This window comes from Marmota monax, unplaced genomic scaffold (genome assembly GCF_021218885.2).
Source record: "Marmota monax isolate L192 unplaced genomic scaffold, Marmota_monax_Labrador192_F-V1.1 WCK01_AAM20220418_F8-fsc00224, whole genome shotgun sequence".
Taxonomy (NCBI): domain Eukaryota; kingdom Metazoa; phylum Chordata; class Mammalia; order Rodentia; family Sciuridae; genus Marmota; species Marmota monax.
Window position 1 is genome coordinate 1,376,638 of NW_026693937.1, and position 21,318 is coordinate 1,397,955.

At 49.1% G+C, this 21,318-nt stretch overlaps 1 protein-coding gene across 1 annotated transcript; it reads right to left on the bottom strand.

Moving 5' to 3' along the window:
* Window positions 1-11,774: 11,774 nt before the first annotated feature.
* Window positions 11,775-16,012, bottom strand: Znf703 (zinc finger protein 703). The gene is made up of 2 exons (XM_046463879.2): window positions 15,580-16,012; window positions 11,775-14,642 (listed from the first exon to the last, which is right to left on the bottom strand). Exons 1-2 carry the CDS (start codon window positions 15,820-15,822, stop codon window positions 13,113-13,115), a joined length of 1,773 nt encoding a protein of 590 aa, XP_046319835.1. The 5' UTR covers window positions 15,823-16,012; the 3' UTR covers window positions 11,775-13,112.
* Window positions 16,013-21,318: the final 5,306 nt, after the last annotated feature.

Consider the following 21,318-nt stretch of genomic DNA (forward strand, 5'->3'; position numbering starts at 1 on the left):
TGGGGTTGTAGGGGATGGTTTTAGGTATCTACTTGGTGTGGGTGTTATAAGCAATCAATGTCTCTGGACTAAGGATTTTAAACTTTCCACCTTCCACAGGAGGATCCTGTCTCCTAAAGAGTTGTCCTGCCCCAAATGTCAATGGAGCCTCTTCTGAGAAACACCCTGAGATAAGAAAACAACAACAATAATAACAGCAACAACAAAACAACCTAAGACATTTGATGCTCTATCCTTCTGGGGCTTTAGACACCCTATGTTTTCTGTCCCCAGAGCTCCTAAATTCATGGAGAAGAAGCAAAAAGACCCATCCCTGACCACTGGGGCATGTGACATACACTCAGGGAGCGCACGGGTCTCTGTCCTCTGCAGGCCCTGCTCAGCCCTCCCTCTGCAGAGCGACCCAGGGGCCCTGCTCACTCAAGTCAGGCCTCCCTCCATTAGGACGCTGAACTTTTTCCATCTGCAGGGGCAACAGAAAACGGAAGGGGAAGGGGAGAGATGGGCAGCTTACAGTGGAGTGAGGGGCTTGGGGGAACATCCGAGGGTTGGTGGGAAAAGTTTTTTGGGGGTGTCGCCACGAGGGGGAAGTGCTGGGGGAAGTCAAAGGCAATACGCTGTAGCCTGTTGGGAGGACGGCTGTTGGCACCAGGAGAAATCCATCCAGCGGAGCCAACCCTCATTAATCATCCGGGCGGCTGAACTGCCAGCTCCTTTCAAGATCTTTCAAGAAGGGTTTTCACCCAAAATAGAGTTGAAAATGTGCTGGGCCCTACTCAGAATCTCATCAGTCTGGGCATTATGGGAAGTGTCAGGCAGGCTGTGACAGACAAGGCCCACTCTGTTCAAGGGGTCCTGACTCCCACAGCCTGTCATATCAAGCGCCTGATCAAATTTGACAGCTTCATTTGTACCTACAGAATAGATAAAAGGGGCTGTTCATTGAAACAAATGGAGGGGAAGGGGTGGGGGAGGGAAGGGAGGTGAGGGTGAGAGGGAGCGTGTGTGTGTGTGTGTGTGTGTGTGTGTGTGTGTAGTGTATTTTGGGGGGAGGAATGGCATTGGGGGAGGGACAGAAGGTGGAGGTTATGGTTAGGAGCAAGGTGCAAAGGAGCCAGCTCTCTGAGAACTCTTCTCCAACACTCCCGAAGAAGAGGGCAGACAGGTGAGTATCATCAAGAAGGAGATGGAGCCAGGCATGGTGGCCAACACCTATGATCTTTGATACTTGGGAGGCTGAGGCAGGCAAATCACAAGTTTGAGGATGGCCTCAGAGTGAGACTCTGTCTCAAAAAAAAAAAAAAAAACAATTTTGAAAAGGCTGGGGGTGTAGCTCAGTGGCAAAGCAACTCTGGGTTCAATCCCGAGTACCCAAATACAAACAAACAAACAAAAAGAAAAGGAGGGGGATGGGAGTGACATCCTCACCTGTCAGTGAGACCCTCAAGAGGCTCCCCAGCCTCCCTCACTGTGCTCAGGCCCCAACACTGTATCAGAGCCAGGAAGGCTCTGCAAGGAGGCCAGCCCAGGGTGGGCAGCTGTGCCTGGTAGAGTCAGGCCAGCAGGCATGGTACACTGTTCAATTCCAAGCCCTGAGCTACAGTTATGTTTTGCCAAGCACCTTCATTCCCTCCTGCTGTCGCCCTTCAATACGACTTCCCTGCTTAGAATCTGTAGCTTCCTCTTTGGCTGGCTGCTGGGTGGCCACACTGACTTCAGGTGCCTGCCTTTCTGCTTGTGTTAATGGAAGCTGGTTGGTGTGAACTTGTACAATTCTACTTTAGGCCCTGTTTAGGCTGCCCACCCCACCAAATCTCAAAGCTCTCTCCTTCCTCCTCTTGGGGCTGAGAGACTGAATGAATCCTTCCAGCTCCCAGGGTCCTCTTCATTTGTTGTTATCATATTTTACACTATTAGTATGTTCTTGTACTATTTTTCCCTACTAGATGTAAGCAGTTTGATGTGAGCAGCTGTGTCCTATGCATCTTCTATGCTCCAAAAGCATTTAGCATACATAGAAGTTTCTCCAGAAAAATTTTTGATTTATGGCTAGCATTCCACAATCTCTGCTTACTGTAAGACTCAGCTGTGACTATCAGGAGGTGAGTCCCTGATCAGGGGATCAGCGGATAGAATTTTCCTGTCTGATTCATGGTGTTAGGAGGAGAGGGCTGGAGGTGAGCACCCACGTGGAGCCTTTGGAGGTTAAGAAATAGGTTGAGGCAGGCTGAGTGTGGTGGTGCACACCTGTAAACCAAGAGCCTCAGGAGGCTGCAGGTTCGAAACCAGCTTCAGCAACTCAGTGATGCCCTAAGCTACTTAGTGAGACCCTGTCTCGGGAAAAAAAAAAAAAGGCTGGGGATGTAGCTTAATGGTAAAAATTCAATTCCCAGCTAAAAAAGAAAAAGAATAAAAGGCTGAAGCAGCCCCAGGCTAGGTCTCAAGGGCACTGAGGACTTGCTCCCATGGCTAGATGAGCTCATGCACTGTACCACCTGCAGAATGGTATGTGGTGGCTCTGGTGGCAAGAACATAGGCTTTGTAGTTAGAGAGATTTGGTAGGGGTCGTGCCTCTACCACTTAATGGCTTTGTGACTTTAGGCAAAATGTGTTCCATGACACATAACATGACAGAGAATTGCTGTTGGGATTAAATGAAAGCTTATGTGCAAAGTACTTAGCACAGTGCCTGGTACATAGCAGGTGCTCAAGAAATGTTTGAGAAGGAAAAACGTTTGTATGTTTCCTATGGTGCAGACATCTTCATTTGAACTTAGGGCACATTCTATTGACAGCTCTTGTTTGTCAGTGACCACTGATCATTATCACTGTGTATCAATCCTTAGCTTTTTGCGTTTCACATATGCCAGCAGCGTTAGAGTCCAAAACATCAAAGGTCCCTGTCCTTCTTGTTAGAAGGGCTCATCAATATGTTACCTCCTGCTCAAATCCATGGTTTGTTGCAAGCCACCAGGTGGAGGGCTCAGCTCTATGAAGTATACAGGTCACAAATCTCCTTGGACTTCAAGGGCCTCATAGTCCTGAGCCTTCCGTCCTAACCTCAGTGAAGCCAGAGAAGTGGTCCCTCCCTGGGGGTTCCTGTGCTCCCCAGGATTTCAAATGTAAACTTTTGAGGAGTTTCTATTGGGAAGATTGAGGAAGCAGGTGAGGGTGAGCTGGGTGTGGAGGGAGAAAGTGAGTTTCCTGTTTTGGCCCTTGGCAGTCACCGGTATTCTTCATCTCACCACAGACTCAGTTTCCCCTGTGTAAAATGGGGTGTGTGTGTGAAGGGGAGCAGGATGTCTCAGACAACACCCAGGTGGATTCACCTCCAATTCTTTCCTCTGGGTACCTGGGAGGGTCAACGTCCCATCCTTGCAGTTAGGAGGGGCTGAACCAGGGCTTGCCAGAAGGTCATGAGTGGAGTGACAAATGCCATTTTGGGCCTAAAACATGTAATAGTTCATGCAGGTGTCCCTTGGTTGTCCCTCTGTCAGTCAGTGGGCCTGATTAATTAGATAGCACTGTGTGATGCTTTCTGATGTGTCAGATTGTTAAGGCTGGACTACAGTCCCCACACGAATCTAGGTGCTTCTGTGAAATGATTTTGCAGATGTGATCCAAATCCCTAATCAGTGGAGTTTAAGTTGGTCAAAAGGAAGATGATTTGGGGTGGGCCTGGTCGAAGGGAGGGTTTAGGCCTTCCCTTAACTCAGAGACTTCACATGGCTCCTGCCAAAATAGTTGTAACCTATTTGTGAACTTCACTTCCTGCCTGCCGGCCTTACAGACTTCTGATTTGCTTAATAAGCCACCAGAATTGCATAAACCAATATTTAAGAAATTCCTTACCACATCACTGTTTCTGCTTGTCTGGTTGAACCATAACTGATGGAAATCCTTGCCAATCTTCAGTATATATGTAGTGTAAGTAAGAAAGAAAAAGACCTTTGTTATGTCAAGCCACTGAGAATTGGGGGTTAATTTGTCGTCACTGCACAATCTAGCCTAAACTGACAACTGCAATAGCATTTATAGAGCCCTTAGTACATTATGCGTCAGTTATGCATCTGTCTCCCACTCAGCTGACTAGAGGCAAGGCCAGCACCTCTCACATCTTTTGAATTCCCAGAGCAGATTATAGTGCAGTCATCCCTTGGTTATCCGAGGTGAATTTCAGGATGTTCCCTCTGATATAAAAATCCACAGATATTCAACATTTCTTATATAAAACAGTCTAGTATTTGCATATAACTCAGATACATCTTTGCTTAAACTTTAAATGATCTCTAGGTCACTTATAATTCTTAATACAATGTAAACACTATGTGAATACTTGTTATACTGTATTATTAAAGGAATAATGAGAAGAAAAAAAATGTGTTCAGTTTAGATGTAATTGGTTTTGTTTTGTGTATGTTGTGTTGGGTATCAAACCCAGGGCTTTGTGCACGATAGGCAAGCACTCTACCACTGAGCTATATCCCCCGTCCTATATGCAGTTTTTTCAAGAGGATTTTTTTTGTCCTGGTTAGTTGAATCCATGGATGTGGAACCCAAGGAAGGACACAGAGGGACAATTGTACTTATTATTTAGTGGGCACTCAAAATATTCACTGAATGTGTTAAACTCGTGAACTGACCAGCATCTTAGCTCTTGGAAGTGAAGGGCAGGACCCACTTCACTTGAATTGTGTGTAGTCTAGTATAGTCCCAACACACTCAACAGTTAATACTCTTTGATGGACAGGTCCCTTGTTCTATCTGTAACCTCCACACCCCTCAAGATACAAGTCTGAAGCTACTTGGCTAAATGTAAAGATGTTTTTTTTTTTTTTTTTTCATCCCAGGGATTGAATCCAGGGTTGTTGAGCCACATCCTCAGCCCTTTTTATGTTTTATTTTGAGACAGGGTCTCACTAAGTTGGTTAGGGCCTTGTTAAGTTGTTGAGACTGGCTTTTAACTTGCAGTCCTCCTGCCTCAGCCTCCTGAGCCATTGGGCTGACAGATGTGTACCACTGTGCAAAGATTTGTAGTAAGAAGCATGTTAGAATTTTGGATCCATAGATGATTAATTGTGAGATTGTGAGTAATTTAAACCTTTTCTGAATTTTATCCTGAGAGAGAATTGGAGGATTATTATAAGTGTGAAGTGCCTGCCATATACTATTTTATTTAACCATCATGGTACACACAAAATGATGCCTGACATGTCATTTCTGTATGTTTGGTGGTGCCCATATTTGAAGTTGTCAAAAGTTAGAAGGAAGAGCACAAACAATTTCCTTTATGGGCTGAGCATGAACCCATGTGTAACTCACACCATGTACATGCATACACTCACATGTCCACATACCCAGGGAGCAAACAGGATGTGGGGGGATGAGCCACGGCATTTTTCAAATTACTGTTTCCATTCTAAAGTCTGGCTCTGATTTAAGCTCTAGAAGAACCATTTTATTTTATGTTTCAAAGAGCTGTGGAGATACCCACTGCCCACTCAGAGCAAAGGTCCCCCCAATGTGGTTTGATTTTTATCTGCTTTTCATTTCTTCTCATGCCAGTCCCATTTTCCAAAAGCAATTGGCTGTAGGCTATAAAAAATTGGATTCTGTTTGTAGACCTTGCTTTAACCTTACAGGATTCTCAAAATTATTTAAAATAATTTCTAACCCACTTAAGCACCCCATGCAGTCTCAGAAATACCTGCATCAATCTATGCTCAGCATTTCACCAAATTAAAAAAGTATGTTAGTAATTTACTCTGTTGGAGTCAGCTTTTTGGGTGAAAAAATTCTACACTATAATATTTTTCTTATGTACCCCCTTCCTACTCCTTGATATTCAGGTGAGGTCATGGTACTTCTTTTACCGGATTATCCCATCTGCTGTTCTGATAGGAACTTTTTATTTATTTGGTGCTGGGGATGGAATCTAGAGTCTTGTGCATGCTAACCACACACTCTACCCCCAGCTCTGACAGGAACTTCAGAATTGTACTTGATGAGGGCCAACCATTGTGATGCTTCACTTTAAAAATATTTTATCAATTCATAGAAGCTGGGCAAAGTGGCATACACCTTTAGTCCCAATTACTTAGGAGGCTGAGGCAGGAGGATCGCTTGAGCCCAGGAGTTTAAGGCTGGGCAACATAGATATCTTGCCTCTTAAAAATCAAAATCATAGGGCTGGGGATGTGGCTCAAGTGGTAGCATGCTTGCCTGGCATGCATGGGGCGTTGGGTTCGATCCTCAGCACCACATAAAAGTAAAATAAAGATATTATGTCCACCTAAAACTAAAAAATAAATATTTTTTTAAAAAATCAAAATAATAGAATACTACAGTTGCAAAGGGCTGAAAGACTATAGGGCCTGACAACTTCATTTCAGAAATGGGAAAACAGGCTCAGAGAGAGTAAATGACTTGTTTAGGATCACACAGCAATTAGATTTTAGAACCCAAACAAAATCTAGGTTCTCTGACTTCCATTTCAATGTTCTTTCTACTATTGCCTAATAACCAGACATTCTGGACTTTCCAGGATAGATACCATTTGCCTTTATTCTGAAGTTTATAAAAGGTCGTCAGCTTCTTTTCTATTAAGAAAAAGTCTCCCAGTTTATCTGTGATCAAGAATCCACTGATAGCTTTTCCTATTATAGGAAGTGTTAATAATGCTGATGAGAGGCCACCACTCCAGGAAGGATTGGAAAGGTACTTCATTTAGGGAAGGCATACAAACTATTTCCATGCTTGGGATGTTGTGTGAAAGGTGTGAGCTGATGAGGGGTAGATCCAGTGGATAAAAATTTAGATGTGTTTATAATATTGGTGAAGCCTGTTCTTTGATCTGTTCTAGAAACGGAAATTATTGGCTCAGGGCCTCCAATTCAGCCCTCTCTTCACTATAGAATGAAGTCCTCATCCATCTTACAGCTTTCAAAAGAGCATAGGCCTAGCAAGAAGGGGAAGCTCAGGTTCCCTCCACCAGCCCCCATGAGCTCTCCTTCCTCCAGCTCCTGCGGGCTCCACCATCTGATCTGCACAATTAGCACCTTATTATATCCTGTCCTGCTCTTCGCTGTCTGCACAGTATGATTTAGCACTTTATTGGATCCACATAAATGCAGTTATGTATGATGCTATCTTGCTCCCTGTCTTTTTTTTTTGGCACAGGAGATTGAACCTGGGGGCACTTAACCATGGAGCTACATCCCTGGCCTTTTAATTTTTTTTTTTTTTTTTTTTTGAGACAGTTACTTAGGGCCTTGCTAAATTGCTGAGGCTGGTTTTGAACTTGCAATCTTCCTGCCTCATGTTGGGATTATAGGCGTGCACCACTGGGCCCAGCTTGCTCCTGGTTTTATGGGCATATCTTCTCTCCTCCAACTAAATTGGGCAAGAAGTTTGTCTGGGTTTATTCTGTATCTTGTGGCATTCAGCATTGTGCTGGGCACTAACAGGAATTCTGTGAACTCTGTTTGCTTTGACGATCGACCACCTGGAAGTATAATCCCCAAATGCTCTTTTCAGGCTGCCATTTCTCTGTTTTGGTCATTAGATACCTCATTTATCAAAACATGAAAGACACAAATGGAAAGAAGTAGATATATCACTTTTGTGTGCCCTCACCCCCAACCTCTTTTTAAAAGTTGAAACCAACTGTTGGTTTCTATCAATGTATCACGCACACCAACCCCTACAGGGACTGCTTGGTTTCTATTTTTTCCATTCTTTTCCTATCCTGCCTCTCCCTCCCCTGAGGATGGGGGAGGGCTTTCCTGTACTTGGACCCAGGGATGACAACTGGTTTGGAGGTACTGGAGGAAAGAATTGTGGGTTATAATAGGGCAGACTTTGTCCAAGGGCCATGGGTAGGACTCCACCAGCCGTGGATCTGAGTGACTGGGGAAGACTGTGGAGGGGAGGCAGTTTCCTTCTCTTTCTGGGCTGCAGGTTTTTAATGTCTTCTTTGTTGGTCTGGGGCCCTGGAGACTGAACTGAAGGGAGAGACTTTAGGCTGCTCCCTCCCTCCGGGACAAAATGGTGCATGCTTTTCCTGTTTAAACAGGGCACAGTTGTGAAGTGCCCTGACTTCGCACACACCAAGGCCCGGCAACGGCTGCAATAAATCAATAGGAAAATAGAAGCTGCCAGTTAGACTAAACAAGTGCATTTGCAAAGACGGCTAGCCCTCATTAATCACTCTGACAGTCCTAAAAACACATTTCCCCTTTAATGACTGTATTTGGATAATCAGTGCTTTTTCCTCCTCAGTCAGAGTTTGAGTAACAGACAGCTGGTGTTATTACAGCCATTGGGGAGGGAGTGCTGGGATTAGGGTCGACCGAGAGCCATCCACTGGAGGTCTCTGCAAACGCAAACGCAGTTGGCTGCAAAGCTGTTGTTAGGCAATAATGAGGGGGAGCTTTGTACTGCCAATGATGGCTCCCGGGCAGCCTTGTGCAAGTTCTCCCCAAACCTCCACACCCACCTGCATTATGTGACTACAAAAACCTTAGGTCGCGTTTTATGAACTTTGGCAGATTTAACCTGAGTTGGGGAGGTAGGAGTTTCTCTGGCAGGGAGATAAGAAGATGGGTTGTGTGATTTGGCTTTGTTTCCTTTAGGTGACTTTGTCTTTCAGGAGAAAGTTTGAAACCCAGCACATTCTTCTTTATAAATGATGTAACACATTAATGCACAGCACATTATGAAAATGGTAATTCAAACCCATAGTGCTCCAAATTAAACCATACATTATCGGATGCACTCAACCATCTATTTTGCAAAAAGACAGGATGAATGAAATCAAATCAAACAGAAAACTGGAGTGCAGCTTCCCCTACAGAATGATTAATAAAGCTCAGAGCCACAGGATTATTGTAAGACGAATTCCACTGTAACCCAGACATACATCAGGAGGGAGTTTGTTCATATATTGAGAGACACAATCATAGTTTGCTGGGTAGGGCAAGGCAATTACGGCTGCATAGAGATGGTGCTGTGCTTGGGCTGCAGATTTCTCAGGAGATGGGCTTGGGGGTGGATGGTTGGGAAGGTAAAACACTGCCATACAATTCTGTTTTGAGTCAAACCTATATCCGAGGGCGAGTCTTTCCCCTCCTTTTTTACTTCTCTCTCTCTACTACCCACAAGGCCACAAAAATAACCCAGCTAGAGGTGTGAAAATAGGACCTGGAGCCAGGAACGTCCAGTATCTCAAGTTCCAGCTCTGTGGCTTCCACCCTGGTGCCTTGGGAACACAGGACTGGTTTCTGGCACCTGGGAGAGATTAGGAGGAGGAGGGGTGGGAGGAAAGCTGCAAAGAGAAGGAGGCAAAGAGACAGAAGGTGGAGGTGAATCTCAGAGAAAGGGTTGCTGGGTGAATTAATTATGCAAATAAGCAATTGGTGGGGGAGTACCCTTTCTATTAAAATGGCAACTTTGGTTAATGGGAATTAAGCTATTGTAAGTAGCAAACTTCCCACCAGCTAATTAAAATGGCCACAGCCATGTTTCTTAGGAATGTTTCCAATTTACCAGTGGAGAGCCCTGTTGTGTCAGGGTAAGGAGGTGGACACTCCCGACTACATTACCTGTTCTTTTGGTGACACTATAGTAGTTGGGCAAGGGGCACAGTTTAACTCAACCAGATTGATTCAGCAGCACTGTTCCCTGTCCAGGCTGTCAATACATTTTGTAGGGGAAATTCAATAGTTAAGTTTTCTAACCTGCATTTTCACTCCTGAAGTGTAAACCAAGCAGTTATTAGAAAAGTTTCTTTGGGTACAGGGAGAATTTTCTAACTGTGGCGATATTATGTCTTCCTACTTCCCTTGCCAAGAAGACCTTTCTGTTCTTTGGGAGAAAGGTCTGAAGACCATGAAGTGTAAGAAAGAGAAAAGTTTAGATCCTGCAGGGGGAGCAATTTCCACCAATTTTAGAAGGCATTGAAAATGAAACAAAAAGTGTGATTGGGGAAAAGGGGGGATTTGAATGGAAGGGAAGATGAAAATAAAAAATAAACAACAACAAAAAAAGTGAAAATGAAAAAAATAAATAGGGCAAGGAATCTCTACATTCCTGGTCTTTTAAAAATTCAGGCCAGCTTGGACCCTGAGAAATCAGACAAGGCTGATTCCCCAGGAATGTCCCGGATTGAGGTCAGGATGACTTTCTCAGCCCATTCAGCCTCTCTGGGTCTGGGGTCCTCCCGGTGCCGGGTGACACCGCAGTCCAGCTTCCTTTTTCTAGGATATGCCAGCACTGACATTGCAACGGAATCCTGTTCTCTTGAATGACGGAGGAATTTTGCGCACATATGAAGATTTGGGACACACACACACACACACACACACACACACACGACTTATGCTGGGGCCCTGTGGAATCCCGAGGTGGTATCCAGCAGCCTGAAGTGGCCCCCAGCGAAGCTGGCGCAGCCAAGACCCACCCTAGAATTCTGTGGTCGAAGTTTGTGTGCAACTGCAACAGTAACAGCAAGGCTGAGAGCAGTGCCACCTTCCGAACTTGACCTCTGGTTACAGATGTTTTCAGAACTACGCAGTCTGCCTAGCACAAACTACTTAATAAGTCATACTCCTAACAGAAAAAAGCAAAGCACAACATCACCAAAAGATCCCCAAGCCGCGCGGTGCGGGTGTAGAGAAGCTCAGCCAGGAGGGGGCGCGGGAGCAACGGGTCTGGTAAGAGGCCTCCGTACCAAGGGCGAGCGTTTGCGGTCTGCTGGAGCTGGCTTCGGGTGACAGGCAACTGGGGTCCGAGCCCAGAGGTCTCTGCCAGAGCATTCCACTCTCGCCCCTGGGGCGGGAGGGGAGCAAGTCAGTACTAGGCACGATCAGGCTCAGCGCCAGGGCTCGACACTCACTGCGGGCCCTTTATCCCATGCAATGGGCAAGTGCACTGGTCAATAAATACCCCAGCAAATAGCACTTCCACCCTCGACTGCCAGAGGTTGTAGAAGCTAGCATCTGTCATCGAGCTCAAGAAAGAGGAACCAGGCTGCCATTCTGGTACTCGGGACAAGAATGACTTCAAAGTCCCAAATAATCACCGCGCCTTCTCAGCAAAACCCAAACCCAGTTCCAGAGTTTTCACACTCGCAGATGACCCAGGTCCATAAACCAGCGCTGGCCGAGGAGAGCTTCCAAGCCTAGAGAAACAACCTCTCAGAATGTGTATTTACCCTTTGCTCAGGTAAGGGAGGAAACCCCTTACAAAAATGGCAAGTAGAAGTCCTCCGAATTTAAGGAATGCGAAGCGCAGAAGGTGTGTGGTCGGGGCGGGAGTCAGTTTCTCTCCGCCTGTCGCTCATCTTTCTACCACCAGGTGGCGCCAGAGGCACGTCGTCTCTACCTGCGCTCCCGCCGGGCTTGGGACAGTGCTGCAGCTGCTGTTTGGGCCCTGGATCATGGTTCCCTTATAGCCCCTTGCACCTCGAATTTGGGCCCAGAGGAAGATCCATTTTTATACATGCCCTCCACCCTGACCCCAGAAAATGCCAAGGCCTTTCAAGTGAGGCTGAGAGCTAAATAACCAAGTGGGAAAAGAATAAAGGTGGGTTTGTAATTTGCAATGTGTTGGCAGGCCCCTACTCTCTCATTTAAGGAAGGGCGTTAAACTCTTCCCTGTACAGCAATCTCAGAAGGAAACCCTAAGGCATTTTAAACAAAAATAAAAGACGGGCATCTGCTTAGGTGTCTGGAAGTGGGACGGTGGGTGAGGCAAGAGAGAAACACACCACGGTGTGAATATAGCCAAGTATTCCATTTATTAACAAAATAAGTCTTACCAAGGGAGAGCTCTATTCACCCCAAACAGGCCCCGCAGCCCCGGCACTGCTGCATGAGACCCGGAGGGAGGAAAGAATGAGGGGAGAAGACACAGGGGCCAGAGTCTTCCATCCCAGTCACTGCGGAACCCACGGAAACCCACAGCCAACTTTGGGGATTGCTGGGTCGGGCCTGGGAGAGTTCGAGGGGGCTGCTACCATCCGAGTGCTCCCTGAGTCCCCAACTCCCCCCCAACCCCCCATGGACCTAGTGAGGTTGCACCATCCGCTGACTTCGCGACTGGTCTGCTTTGGAGGCATCCATAGAGGATCACCGACCCCGCCCCTGCCGTCAGTGGAGGGGTACAGCCCCAATTAGGGAGAGAAAAAACAATGACGATAAAGCACTTCGCAAAATATAAAGAGCAAAGTTTCACACCAGCAGGGCTTTCTAGGACTTTTAATTGAATAGGATGAGCCCTACAGGTGTCTCATCAGCCGGCAGTGTGAATACGGGGTGTTAGGGCCTAGAGCAGGCAGGCTCTGTCCAGACCATTGGGCTCACGGATGGGGGAAGCCTGCTGGTGGGGTTGGGGCACACCGGGCTCAGAGCAAGGTTAGGGGGCCAGGCTGTATTTTGGGGGCCAGGGCCCAGACCAAGGGCCCTCGAAGAAGAGGGAGGGATATTGCAGAGGGATCAATAGAGCTCAAGACCTCCAGCCACCAAGCTTGCCCCTCCACACCCCAAAATTGTTACTAAAAACAAAACAACTCCTCTTTGCTACTTGTAGAAAGGGGGGAAAAAAACCAACCTCGAATTGAAGAAACAAGAGGGAATGAAGGGGAAAGAGGGGAAAAGGAGAAGGGATATGTAGTTTTAATGGTTAAGACTCATGCAAGAAACTCCCCAGGAAGGAAAAACGAAACATATAGAAGAACCCAAGAACCCCAACTGTCCCTCCTCTCCCTAAAACCAAACCAATAATAAAAAAAGGATTAAAAATTTAAAACCTATATCTAAGGAAAAAATAAAAGGAAAAGGGGCAGGGTCATGTAGTTATCTGCGTGGTTAATATTATTATTTGGGGGAACATAGACTTTTTGCATACCATTGACTCGTGTGGGCCGTTAATGCACTTATATTCCCAGCTTGTAAGCTAACATTATAGTAAATAAATACAGTCCAGTGGGGAGGGTCTGGGCGGGAATCCCGGCAGGGATAAGCAGTAGTGGAGGCTTCAGCGGTGACGGAGGCGGTGGGGGGACAAGGGAGGAGGGGGAGGAGAGGAAGGTTGGGTAGGGGTCAGAGTTGTAGTTACTGGTATCCGAGAGCCGAGGCTGAGGCTAGTCTCTGTCCGTACAGCGCATATGGCGAGTAGTAGGGTCCGGCTGTAGGGAGGGACGGCACGGCCAGGCCCCCAGCTGTGGATAAGTGGCTCTTGCCATAGGGGTGGTACCGGCTTAGCCCCAAAGTGTGTGGACTCCGCAATGACAGCGATCCGGGACTGCCAGGGGCGGCTGGCGGGGGGAGGTGCAGATGGCAGGAGGCAGCGGCTGCAGCCGCAGCAGCGGCGCTGCCCAGGCCCGAGGCCCCAGGATAGGCGGCCAGAAGTTTCTCGGCGCCAGGCAGGGCCGTGTGAGTCCGTAGGTGGCTGAGCAGCTCCTCCGAGGTGGCGAAGCGCTTGTCGCAGGGCCCACTGGCTGCCACCCAGTTGCAACTGTGTGGCAGCGGTTCGTTCTGTAGCATGAAGCCATAGGTGTAGAGTGGGTGGCCGGGAAGCGCTGCCTGAGCGGCGCTGGACGAGAGCGCGGCGGGCTGCAGCGGGTGCCCGGGGTACACCAGTGGGTAGCCCCCAGCCTTCAGGCTGGGCCCAGCCGGATCATGCGCGCTGCAAGTGGAGCAGCTGGAGCCTCCGAGGTGCGAGGCGCTGTGGTAACCTCCCAGGCAGTAGGGGTCGCGGCATAATCCCTGCAGGAAGGAGGGCGGGGAGGCCCCAGTGAGTGGGCTTGAACTGGGGGGCTTGCCAGGTGGCAGACCCAAGCCCCCAGACAGCTGGCCTCCCACGAGGCCAGACTTGCTAGGATCCAGGCCAGGCACAAACTGAGATGGGTAGCCGGCGTAGGCGCCCACGATGGAGCCATGGTAGCCGATACTGGAGGGCGGCAGCGGGAACACGGAGTGGCCTGGTTTGTAGGGTGACACTGGCGCCACGTGGCCGGCCCCTACAAGAGCTGAGGGAGGCTCTGACTTGCGCCCAGAGGCCACAGCTTCGTTACTGCCATGTGCACCGGGTTCCCCACCGCTGCCGCGGCTCACGGCCGCTGGCTCTGGGCTGGGCTTAGGCTCCTGGTCTTTCTTGTCCAGCTCCCCACCACCACCCCCGCCGCTGCTCTTGCAGTCAGAGTGGTGCGGGGAGCCGCCGCGGGAACCGCCGGGCGAGGACGAGGACGACGAGGCGGAGACTGGCGCTCCATGTGGGGGAAAGGGTGGGCAGGCGGCGCTGGGGACCCTGAAGCCTGCCTTGTCTCCGGGGGACGAGGAGGATGAGGAAGAAGTGGAGGACACTGAGGAGGAGCCGCTGTCTTTGCGAGAGTCGCCGCCACTAGAGCCCTTGGAGTAGGGCTTGAAGCTGGACTTGTCCTCGGTGGGGGAGTCCCCCAGCTGCTTGAGGGCCGCGGACGCGGAGGCGGCGCCTGGGGCGGAGCGGCCAGGGTCCTTCTCTGCTCCCAGCCCGTTGGCAGCCGCGGCTACTGAGTTGAGCTTGGACGAGGGCGGAGGGTCAGGCTTGCCGATCTGCGAGCAGGTCTGGGCTAGAAGCGCCAATGGACTCTTCTTGGCGTCCAGCTGTGGGAGACAGTGGCAAGGGGAGGGAGAAAGGGGTGAGACAAGGAGACCCTCCAAGCTAGGGGGGCTCCTGGTGCACAGGCTGCGGTAAGACTGAGTGAGAAGGGCCTAGGCAAGAGGGTCTGGGCGCGAGGCCCCAGCTCGGGCGGGGCAGATGGGCGGAACTGCGCTCACACTGCGGGTTGGTTCAGGAGTGAGCCACAGGCCCAGACTGGGGAATGGGGCAGGGGAAGGGGTACTGAGGAAAAAAGGTGCCTTTTTTGGAATTGGGAGAGTGACTTGACTTTTTTCCTGTAATCTCCCCCCTTTTCTAGGCCCAGGGAAAAACTTATGCTTTTAGTTTGGGGGAACTTCGCTTGGGACGGGTTTCTGGCGATGGCGCCCGCGGGGTAGGAACTGAGAGAGGTGATTTCTAAAGGCAGGGCTGCAGCTGGCATACTTAGTAGCTCCTCCCTCCTTTCCGGAGAGGGCACCCAGGGAAGTGGCAAGAAGAAAGACTTGGGATCGAGAGGGCCTGGGTGTAGTGTGCCCCAACAGGATGGAAAGAAGCGGAATGAGATCCGGGTGGCCAGTGCTTCAAAAAGAACAAGCCGGAGCGGGGGTGGGGTAGGGGTAGGGGTGAGGGTGGGTGGGTCCAGCAGAGATCACCTCTGGGCAGCAAACTGGATGCCAGAGAAAAAGTAAAGGACTCAGTGGGAACTCCAGAGCAAATTCAATCCAAGAGAAAACGCGTATCTCCAAAGGACAAGCGGGGAAGGAGAACCTTTTACAGGGAAACCTGGTGGCCCTCGTTGTTCCGTCCCTCCTCACTCAGCCCGCCAGCGTGGCCAGACCTGGGTGTCACACCGAGCCCGGGGGTGCAGGGAGCAGGCTACCAGCCCAGCAGTGGTGATCGGAACGGGGCTGGTGCGGGGCGGGCAGCGCCCGGGAGACTGACCTCAATGGGGCTGACGGGAGTGGAGGACAGCGGCTGTAGGTACTCCGGATGTAGGAGGTGACCGGTGTGAGCGCTCAGCATCTTCAGGACCCTGATAGGGAGCCGGTTCGCCTGGCGCAGGGGGTCCGCCGGGGGCAAGAGGGACACCGCCGCCGGCACCGCCGGCCTCTTCCCGCCGCCGCCGCTGCCGCTGCCGCTGCTTTCGGGTGTCCTTGGGTTAGATCCAGCGGGCGAATCGCTCATTTGGAGGAGGCAGCGCCACTGGGGGGGCGGGGAGGGAGGGGGAGCACCGGGGAGGCGAGCTCCGGGGGCGGGTGGGCTCGCTCCGCAGCGTCGAGCGCCGTGCAGCAGTCGCTGCGCCTCCTCGCCTCCTCCCCTCCTCCACCGACGCCGCAGCAGCCGCCGCCGCCGCCGCCGCCGCTAGCCCCGGCGAGCAACACAAAAACCTTGGCCTTCCGCGAGCCGCACGTCAAATAGCCGCGATCGGCAGCTACACTTCAAAGGGATCGCCGCGCCCACCCAATCGCAGCTCTCGCCGGGACCCTGGGGCGGGGAGAGCGGCGGGCGGAGGCCGGCGCCGCCGGTGGGAGGGGAGAGTCTTAAAGGGCCCTCGCCGGCGCGAGGCCGCCGCCTCGGCCTTCACCGCTGTCTGTACTCCTCCCTTCTTCCCCCACCCCGACCCCACTGGGCCGTCCTCCCCTCGAGGTCTCTCTGGGGACCGGACTTCTCCGGGACCCTGGGCTGTGCGCACTCTCCTTGGGCTTTCCTGTCCACATCTCCTCTCTCCCTCTCCACCGCTGGGGAGTGGTGTTGGCTGGGGGCTGTCACCCCGTAAGGCGGCGTTGGGGTAGGTCAGGAGCGCCTGGAGCCAGCTCCGGTACTGTGGAGTCCGAGTCTCTCCCAAAGGTCTCCTGGGGGCTGGCCAAGCCTCCGGACCCTGGGTCCTTCTCAGGCGCAGCTCTGGCCGTTCTCCTTCCCAATTCGAATTGGCCTTTCCCGGGTGTGTTCACTTGGAAGTGCCCGAGCCTCGGAGGCATCCACTATTCTCGGGGCGCGATGTGGGTCGCTCAAAGACTACTTTGAGCCTGTCCAGTCAAAGACTGCAAGTTTGAGGACTCCCTTCCGGGGTGAGATAGTCTTGGTGAGGTGCGGTACGCCGGGCTGTGCGCACCTCTCGGACGCGCTGGGAGCGCAGTGTCTTCGCTTTATAGGTTCGGTGTTTCGGTGTGTTTCGGGTTTCTTGTTCAGTCCTTTTGAAGGTGTAAAGTTTCCTCAATGTACCGCACCCTACTGTTGTTTGGGGGGAAACCTGGGGTCATGGGAGAGGCCGGTATCCCAGAGAAGGTGGGGATTTCTCTAAGCATGGCAGAATGACACAGACTCCAGAGATATACCTCTTATTTTTCCCCCAAGCAGGGGAAAATGCACTGGCTTTCCCCAGAAAATTTAAAAACTTTTTATTAAAAATAACAATACCCTCCTTTTTTTCCCGCGCCTTTTGATAAAATATGCATTGCCAGCTTTTCTCTTGGCAGAGATTTTACGTAGTCATCGTCCTGACGTTAAAGTTCCGTGTCTACCGCTCATCAGAAGGTGAAGCTGGTCTTCCGGAGTGACCACTTCTCCGTGCTCTAAGCGGCCAGTGGAGGCGCACTGGTGTCACCGTCTCATTTGGATACCACTTTCCCAAGTTCCAATCCATCACTCTATTGTCAGGCCTGTCACTCCAGGCATATTGCTCGGGGATTACCCATTCCTGACTCTGCGTGCTGACCAACGCCTTGGGACAACATGAGAACCCGAGACGGGGTAGGAGATTTCAAAAGGTTTCTTCAAACCGAAAGAAATAACTATCATAGAAATAAAAACCATGACCTTTATCCTGTTCAGTACAAGAGATAGCAGGCACCGCTCCCAGGCCACATCATTTACTATATTAAACGTATTTTAATACTGCTTTTTTTTCTTTTAGAAATTGCACAAATTTAGCTGGGTGCGGTGTCACATACCTTTAATCCCAGCTAATCTAGAGACTGAGGCAAGAGGATGGTAACTTCCAGGCCAGCCTGGGCAATTTAGTGAGACCCTGTCTCAAAAAAAAAAAAAAAAAAATAATAATAATAATAAAAAAAAATAAATAAAAATAAGTTAAAAAAGGGCTGGGAATGTAGCTTGGTGATACAGAATGTAGCTCAATGGTAGACCCCTCTCCTTTTCCATCCCCAGTACTGGTGCAAAAAAAAAAAAATTGTACAGCTTTTCCTCCTTCAATTTTAATCCTGGTAATATCAAGTTAAAACAAACCACAAGGGATGCCCTGATAGGAGGTATCTCCCATGTTGCAGCAAGAGGGACAGGCATGGAAGGGAAGGGAGGTGATTCCCTTATTGCTGTGGACTATCCCTCTTTTACCCTTAGCTCTGCTCACAGCAACCTCTCAACACCACCTTTAAAGCTCCACTGCAGGACTGTTTTCACCTCCAAGGCCATAGGGACACTGATAAAGAGAGAAACAGCAGAAGAAAGCCAATGCAGAAGGGCTGGCCTTTGTAGAGACACCTTGGAATGGAGAAAGAACTGGAAAGAGGGAAGACTTAGGAGGTCATAAAAGACTACTTGATTGTTGTAACCAGCCCAGTTGAGAACAATCCAAGAAATCCTTCTAGGACCTTAGCAGATGTGTGTTAGAAATGATTAATGGAATATAAATTGGGAGAAAGGGGGAGGGAAGAGAGTAAAGGCATTTAGGAATGTGGATGGGGGCAGGAGGCAGTAGAAAAGAGGAGAAGCTGGGGTTTGTATTCATACCTGTAATCCCAGCCACTCAGGAGGCTGAGGCAGGAGGATCACAAATTTGAAGTCACTCAGGCGATTTAGTGAAACCTAAAATAAAGTATAAAAAAGCTGGGTGCAGTAGTGCATGCCTATGATTTTGATGACTCCAGAGGCTGAGGTAGGAGGACTGCAAGTTGGAGACCAACTTTAGCAATTTAGTGAGGCTCTAAGGAACTTAGTGAGAACCTGTCTCAGAAGAAAAAATTTTAAAAAGGGCTGGGGATATGACTCAGTGGTTATGCACTCCTGGGTTTAACAACAAAACAACAACAACTAACCAACCAACCAACCAACCAAACAAAAAACATATAAAAAAGGGCTGGGGATGTAGGGATGTAGCTCAGTGACTTGAAGGTGGGGGCCTAGCATGTGGGGAGGCCCTGGGGTCAATTCCCACCCTGGGGTGGGGGATAAAAAAGGAGAGAAGAAAGGAGAACAATAAATATTTGCTTTTTTTTTTTTTTTTGGAGAGGAAAAGAGAAGGGAAAAAGAAGTGGTGAATGAAAAGAAGTGAACAGAGGTTGGCCAGGCTCGGGGGTAGGGATGGGGAATCTGTGTAGGTAATAATTCATCATTTTTGTCTTTTGGTAATGGAGATTGAGCCCAGGGTGCTTTACCACTGAACTATATCCCAGTCCTTTTTATTTTATTTGAATTTTTAATTTTGAGACAGGTTGTCTGAAATTGGCCTCAGCAACTTGCAATCCTGTCTCAGCCTCTTTAACTGCTGAGATTATAGGTGTGTACCACTGCACCTGGCAATTCATTGTCCTTTTAGAAAACTTTCACTCCCTAAGCTCACAGCAATAGTCACTGTTAGGGACAGTGGTGCCAAACAGCATGCAATATAGGCCAGGCCTGTTTCTCTCTCCTGTAAAGTGAGTGGGACACACTCTGGGAACACACAGGAGTACAGAAATACTTTGGAGGTGCTGGTGAGGGCAGCATAGTCTCTTTGGCTAGATGCATCCCATCACCTTAAGAGAAAAAAAAAATGAAAAACCATATTTAGCCAGGCCAGAGGCTTAATTAAAACACTACTGAATGATTATTACAATCACTATTTGACATTCACTTAGCTGGATCACTAACCTATACAGAGCCCTAAATGGGGCCCTAGTGGCCTGAAAGGAAGTTCACTTTTCAAAGGATTGTCACCTGGGAGAGAATATGACTCAGAATTCAGTTGGGCCATGTTTATTGATGGCCAGCTGTGGGCAGAGCATTGTGCTAGGGTGTTGTTGAAAAACTTATGTAAGTCCTTGCTGTACATGGCATATGGCAGAGGTCCTTCCCTTGCAAAAAAGTGGCAGATGTATGATTAAGGGGACTTCCTATATGCAGACCCTTCCCAGATTGCCCTGGTAATGAGTAGCCACTATTAAAACAGGACAGGAACAAGGCTGCTTGAGAATGTCCCCATGACATTGTTGAAAAGAATTACAATTCTATATTTCAGGTGCTTAATAAACAGCAAGTTCTCTTCCCATCCTCAAGCAAGCTGAAGAAATGAGGAATAGAAAGGATAGTCACCTAAAGTCACAGGACACTAAGAGGTAGAGTGGTTACCTGGAGTTGGGTCTCTGGGAGCCAGACCTCTGAACCACAGTGCAGTGATGACCCTGGGCAGGTTAACCTTCGGGAAAAAAAAAAAATTCCTAAGCTTCGGTTTCCTACTGTAACATGTGGGAATGGCCAACCCATCATTAAGAGGCTGCAAGCAGACAATACATATCACACGCTGAGTGAGTGTTGAGGACAAAAAGTCCCAAGTAATGGCTGTGATGTGTTGCATCATCTGCAGCTAAGGGACAATTGCTCTGGGGAGCAGACACGTTTTCACCCCAATCCAATAAAACTAAGTCCTGGGATCCAACAGGAAGAGCCCAGGCTGTCTGGGAATTCTAAGGAAGTGAGAATAACCCCTCCCTCAGCCTCCAGTTCCATGTTTCTTTAAAAAAATAAAAATGCCCTCCCACCCCTGCAGCCATTAGGAAAATCTTTTAGGAAATTGTGGAATATTTATAGATTTGTTTTCATGACTTCAGTTTACATAAAATTCACCACCCAGGAGAAAAAGGCCTGAGTCAGGTTGGGAGGAGAGGTGATAGATTTGTTGTGTGGGGTTAATGTTTAGTTTTCACTCCTGGCTAAGGTGAAATTGCCTGAATGATCACTTCTCTGCATAACACTCAGACCCTAATGGCAACAACACAAAATAATATCTCACTGGGTAACTATTTACGTTTTTTTTTTTTTTAAAACACTGTAAGAACTCTGAAAAGTCTGTCTCACAGAGAACTTGGTTTTCCTCTCTATGCTTAATATCTTTCAGCAGACCAGCAATTACCACCTTGGCCAGGAGCCCTGATTTAGCATTCTGCACTCAGAGCACCCAGAGGCACTTCCTCAGGCTGCCCGGTTCCTGGGCTTCAGATACAGCCTGGGGCATGAAAGGTTCACCAAGGACCTGTGGGAGCAAACAGAAGAAAGCCAGGCCAGCCAGCCTTGCAGGAAGCCTGCTCCGCAGATGACTCAAGGGGCTCCCTCTTCTGCATTCTCAAGGCTCCTGTCATGTTCTGCTATTACACTTATCCCAGGGCATCTGCCTGTATTTGTTTACTTGTCTGATCTCCTGCTGGATGCTTCCTTGTTTCCTCATCCTCTTTGAGTTCTTATTGCCTGAGTGTTTAACCATCACTGCAGAAGCCAGCACTGAGCCACAGCACCCTTCTAAACACTTTGTAGGCATTCTCTTATTCCATCCTTACAGAAACCCCAAGAGATAGGTCTAACCATCACCCCATTTTAGGGAGGTGGAAATAGAAGCACAGAGGGGTTTTGCAACTTGCTGTAGGTTCAAGCTGTTATGCTTCGAGATGGGGCTGGGGTGTGAATTCAGGC

Excerpts from the sequence above, each read along its gene's own strand:
- Znf703 (XM_046463879.2), bottom strand. The coding sequence starts at position 15,822 with ATGAGCGATTCGCCCGCTGGATCTAACCCAAGGACACCCGAAAGCAGC. Across the intron at positions 14,643-15,579 it reads CTCCCGTCAGCCCCATTGAG|CTGGACGCCAAGAAGAGTCC; the intron begins GTCAGTCTCCCG and ends TGTCTCCCACAG.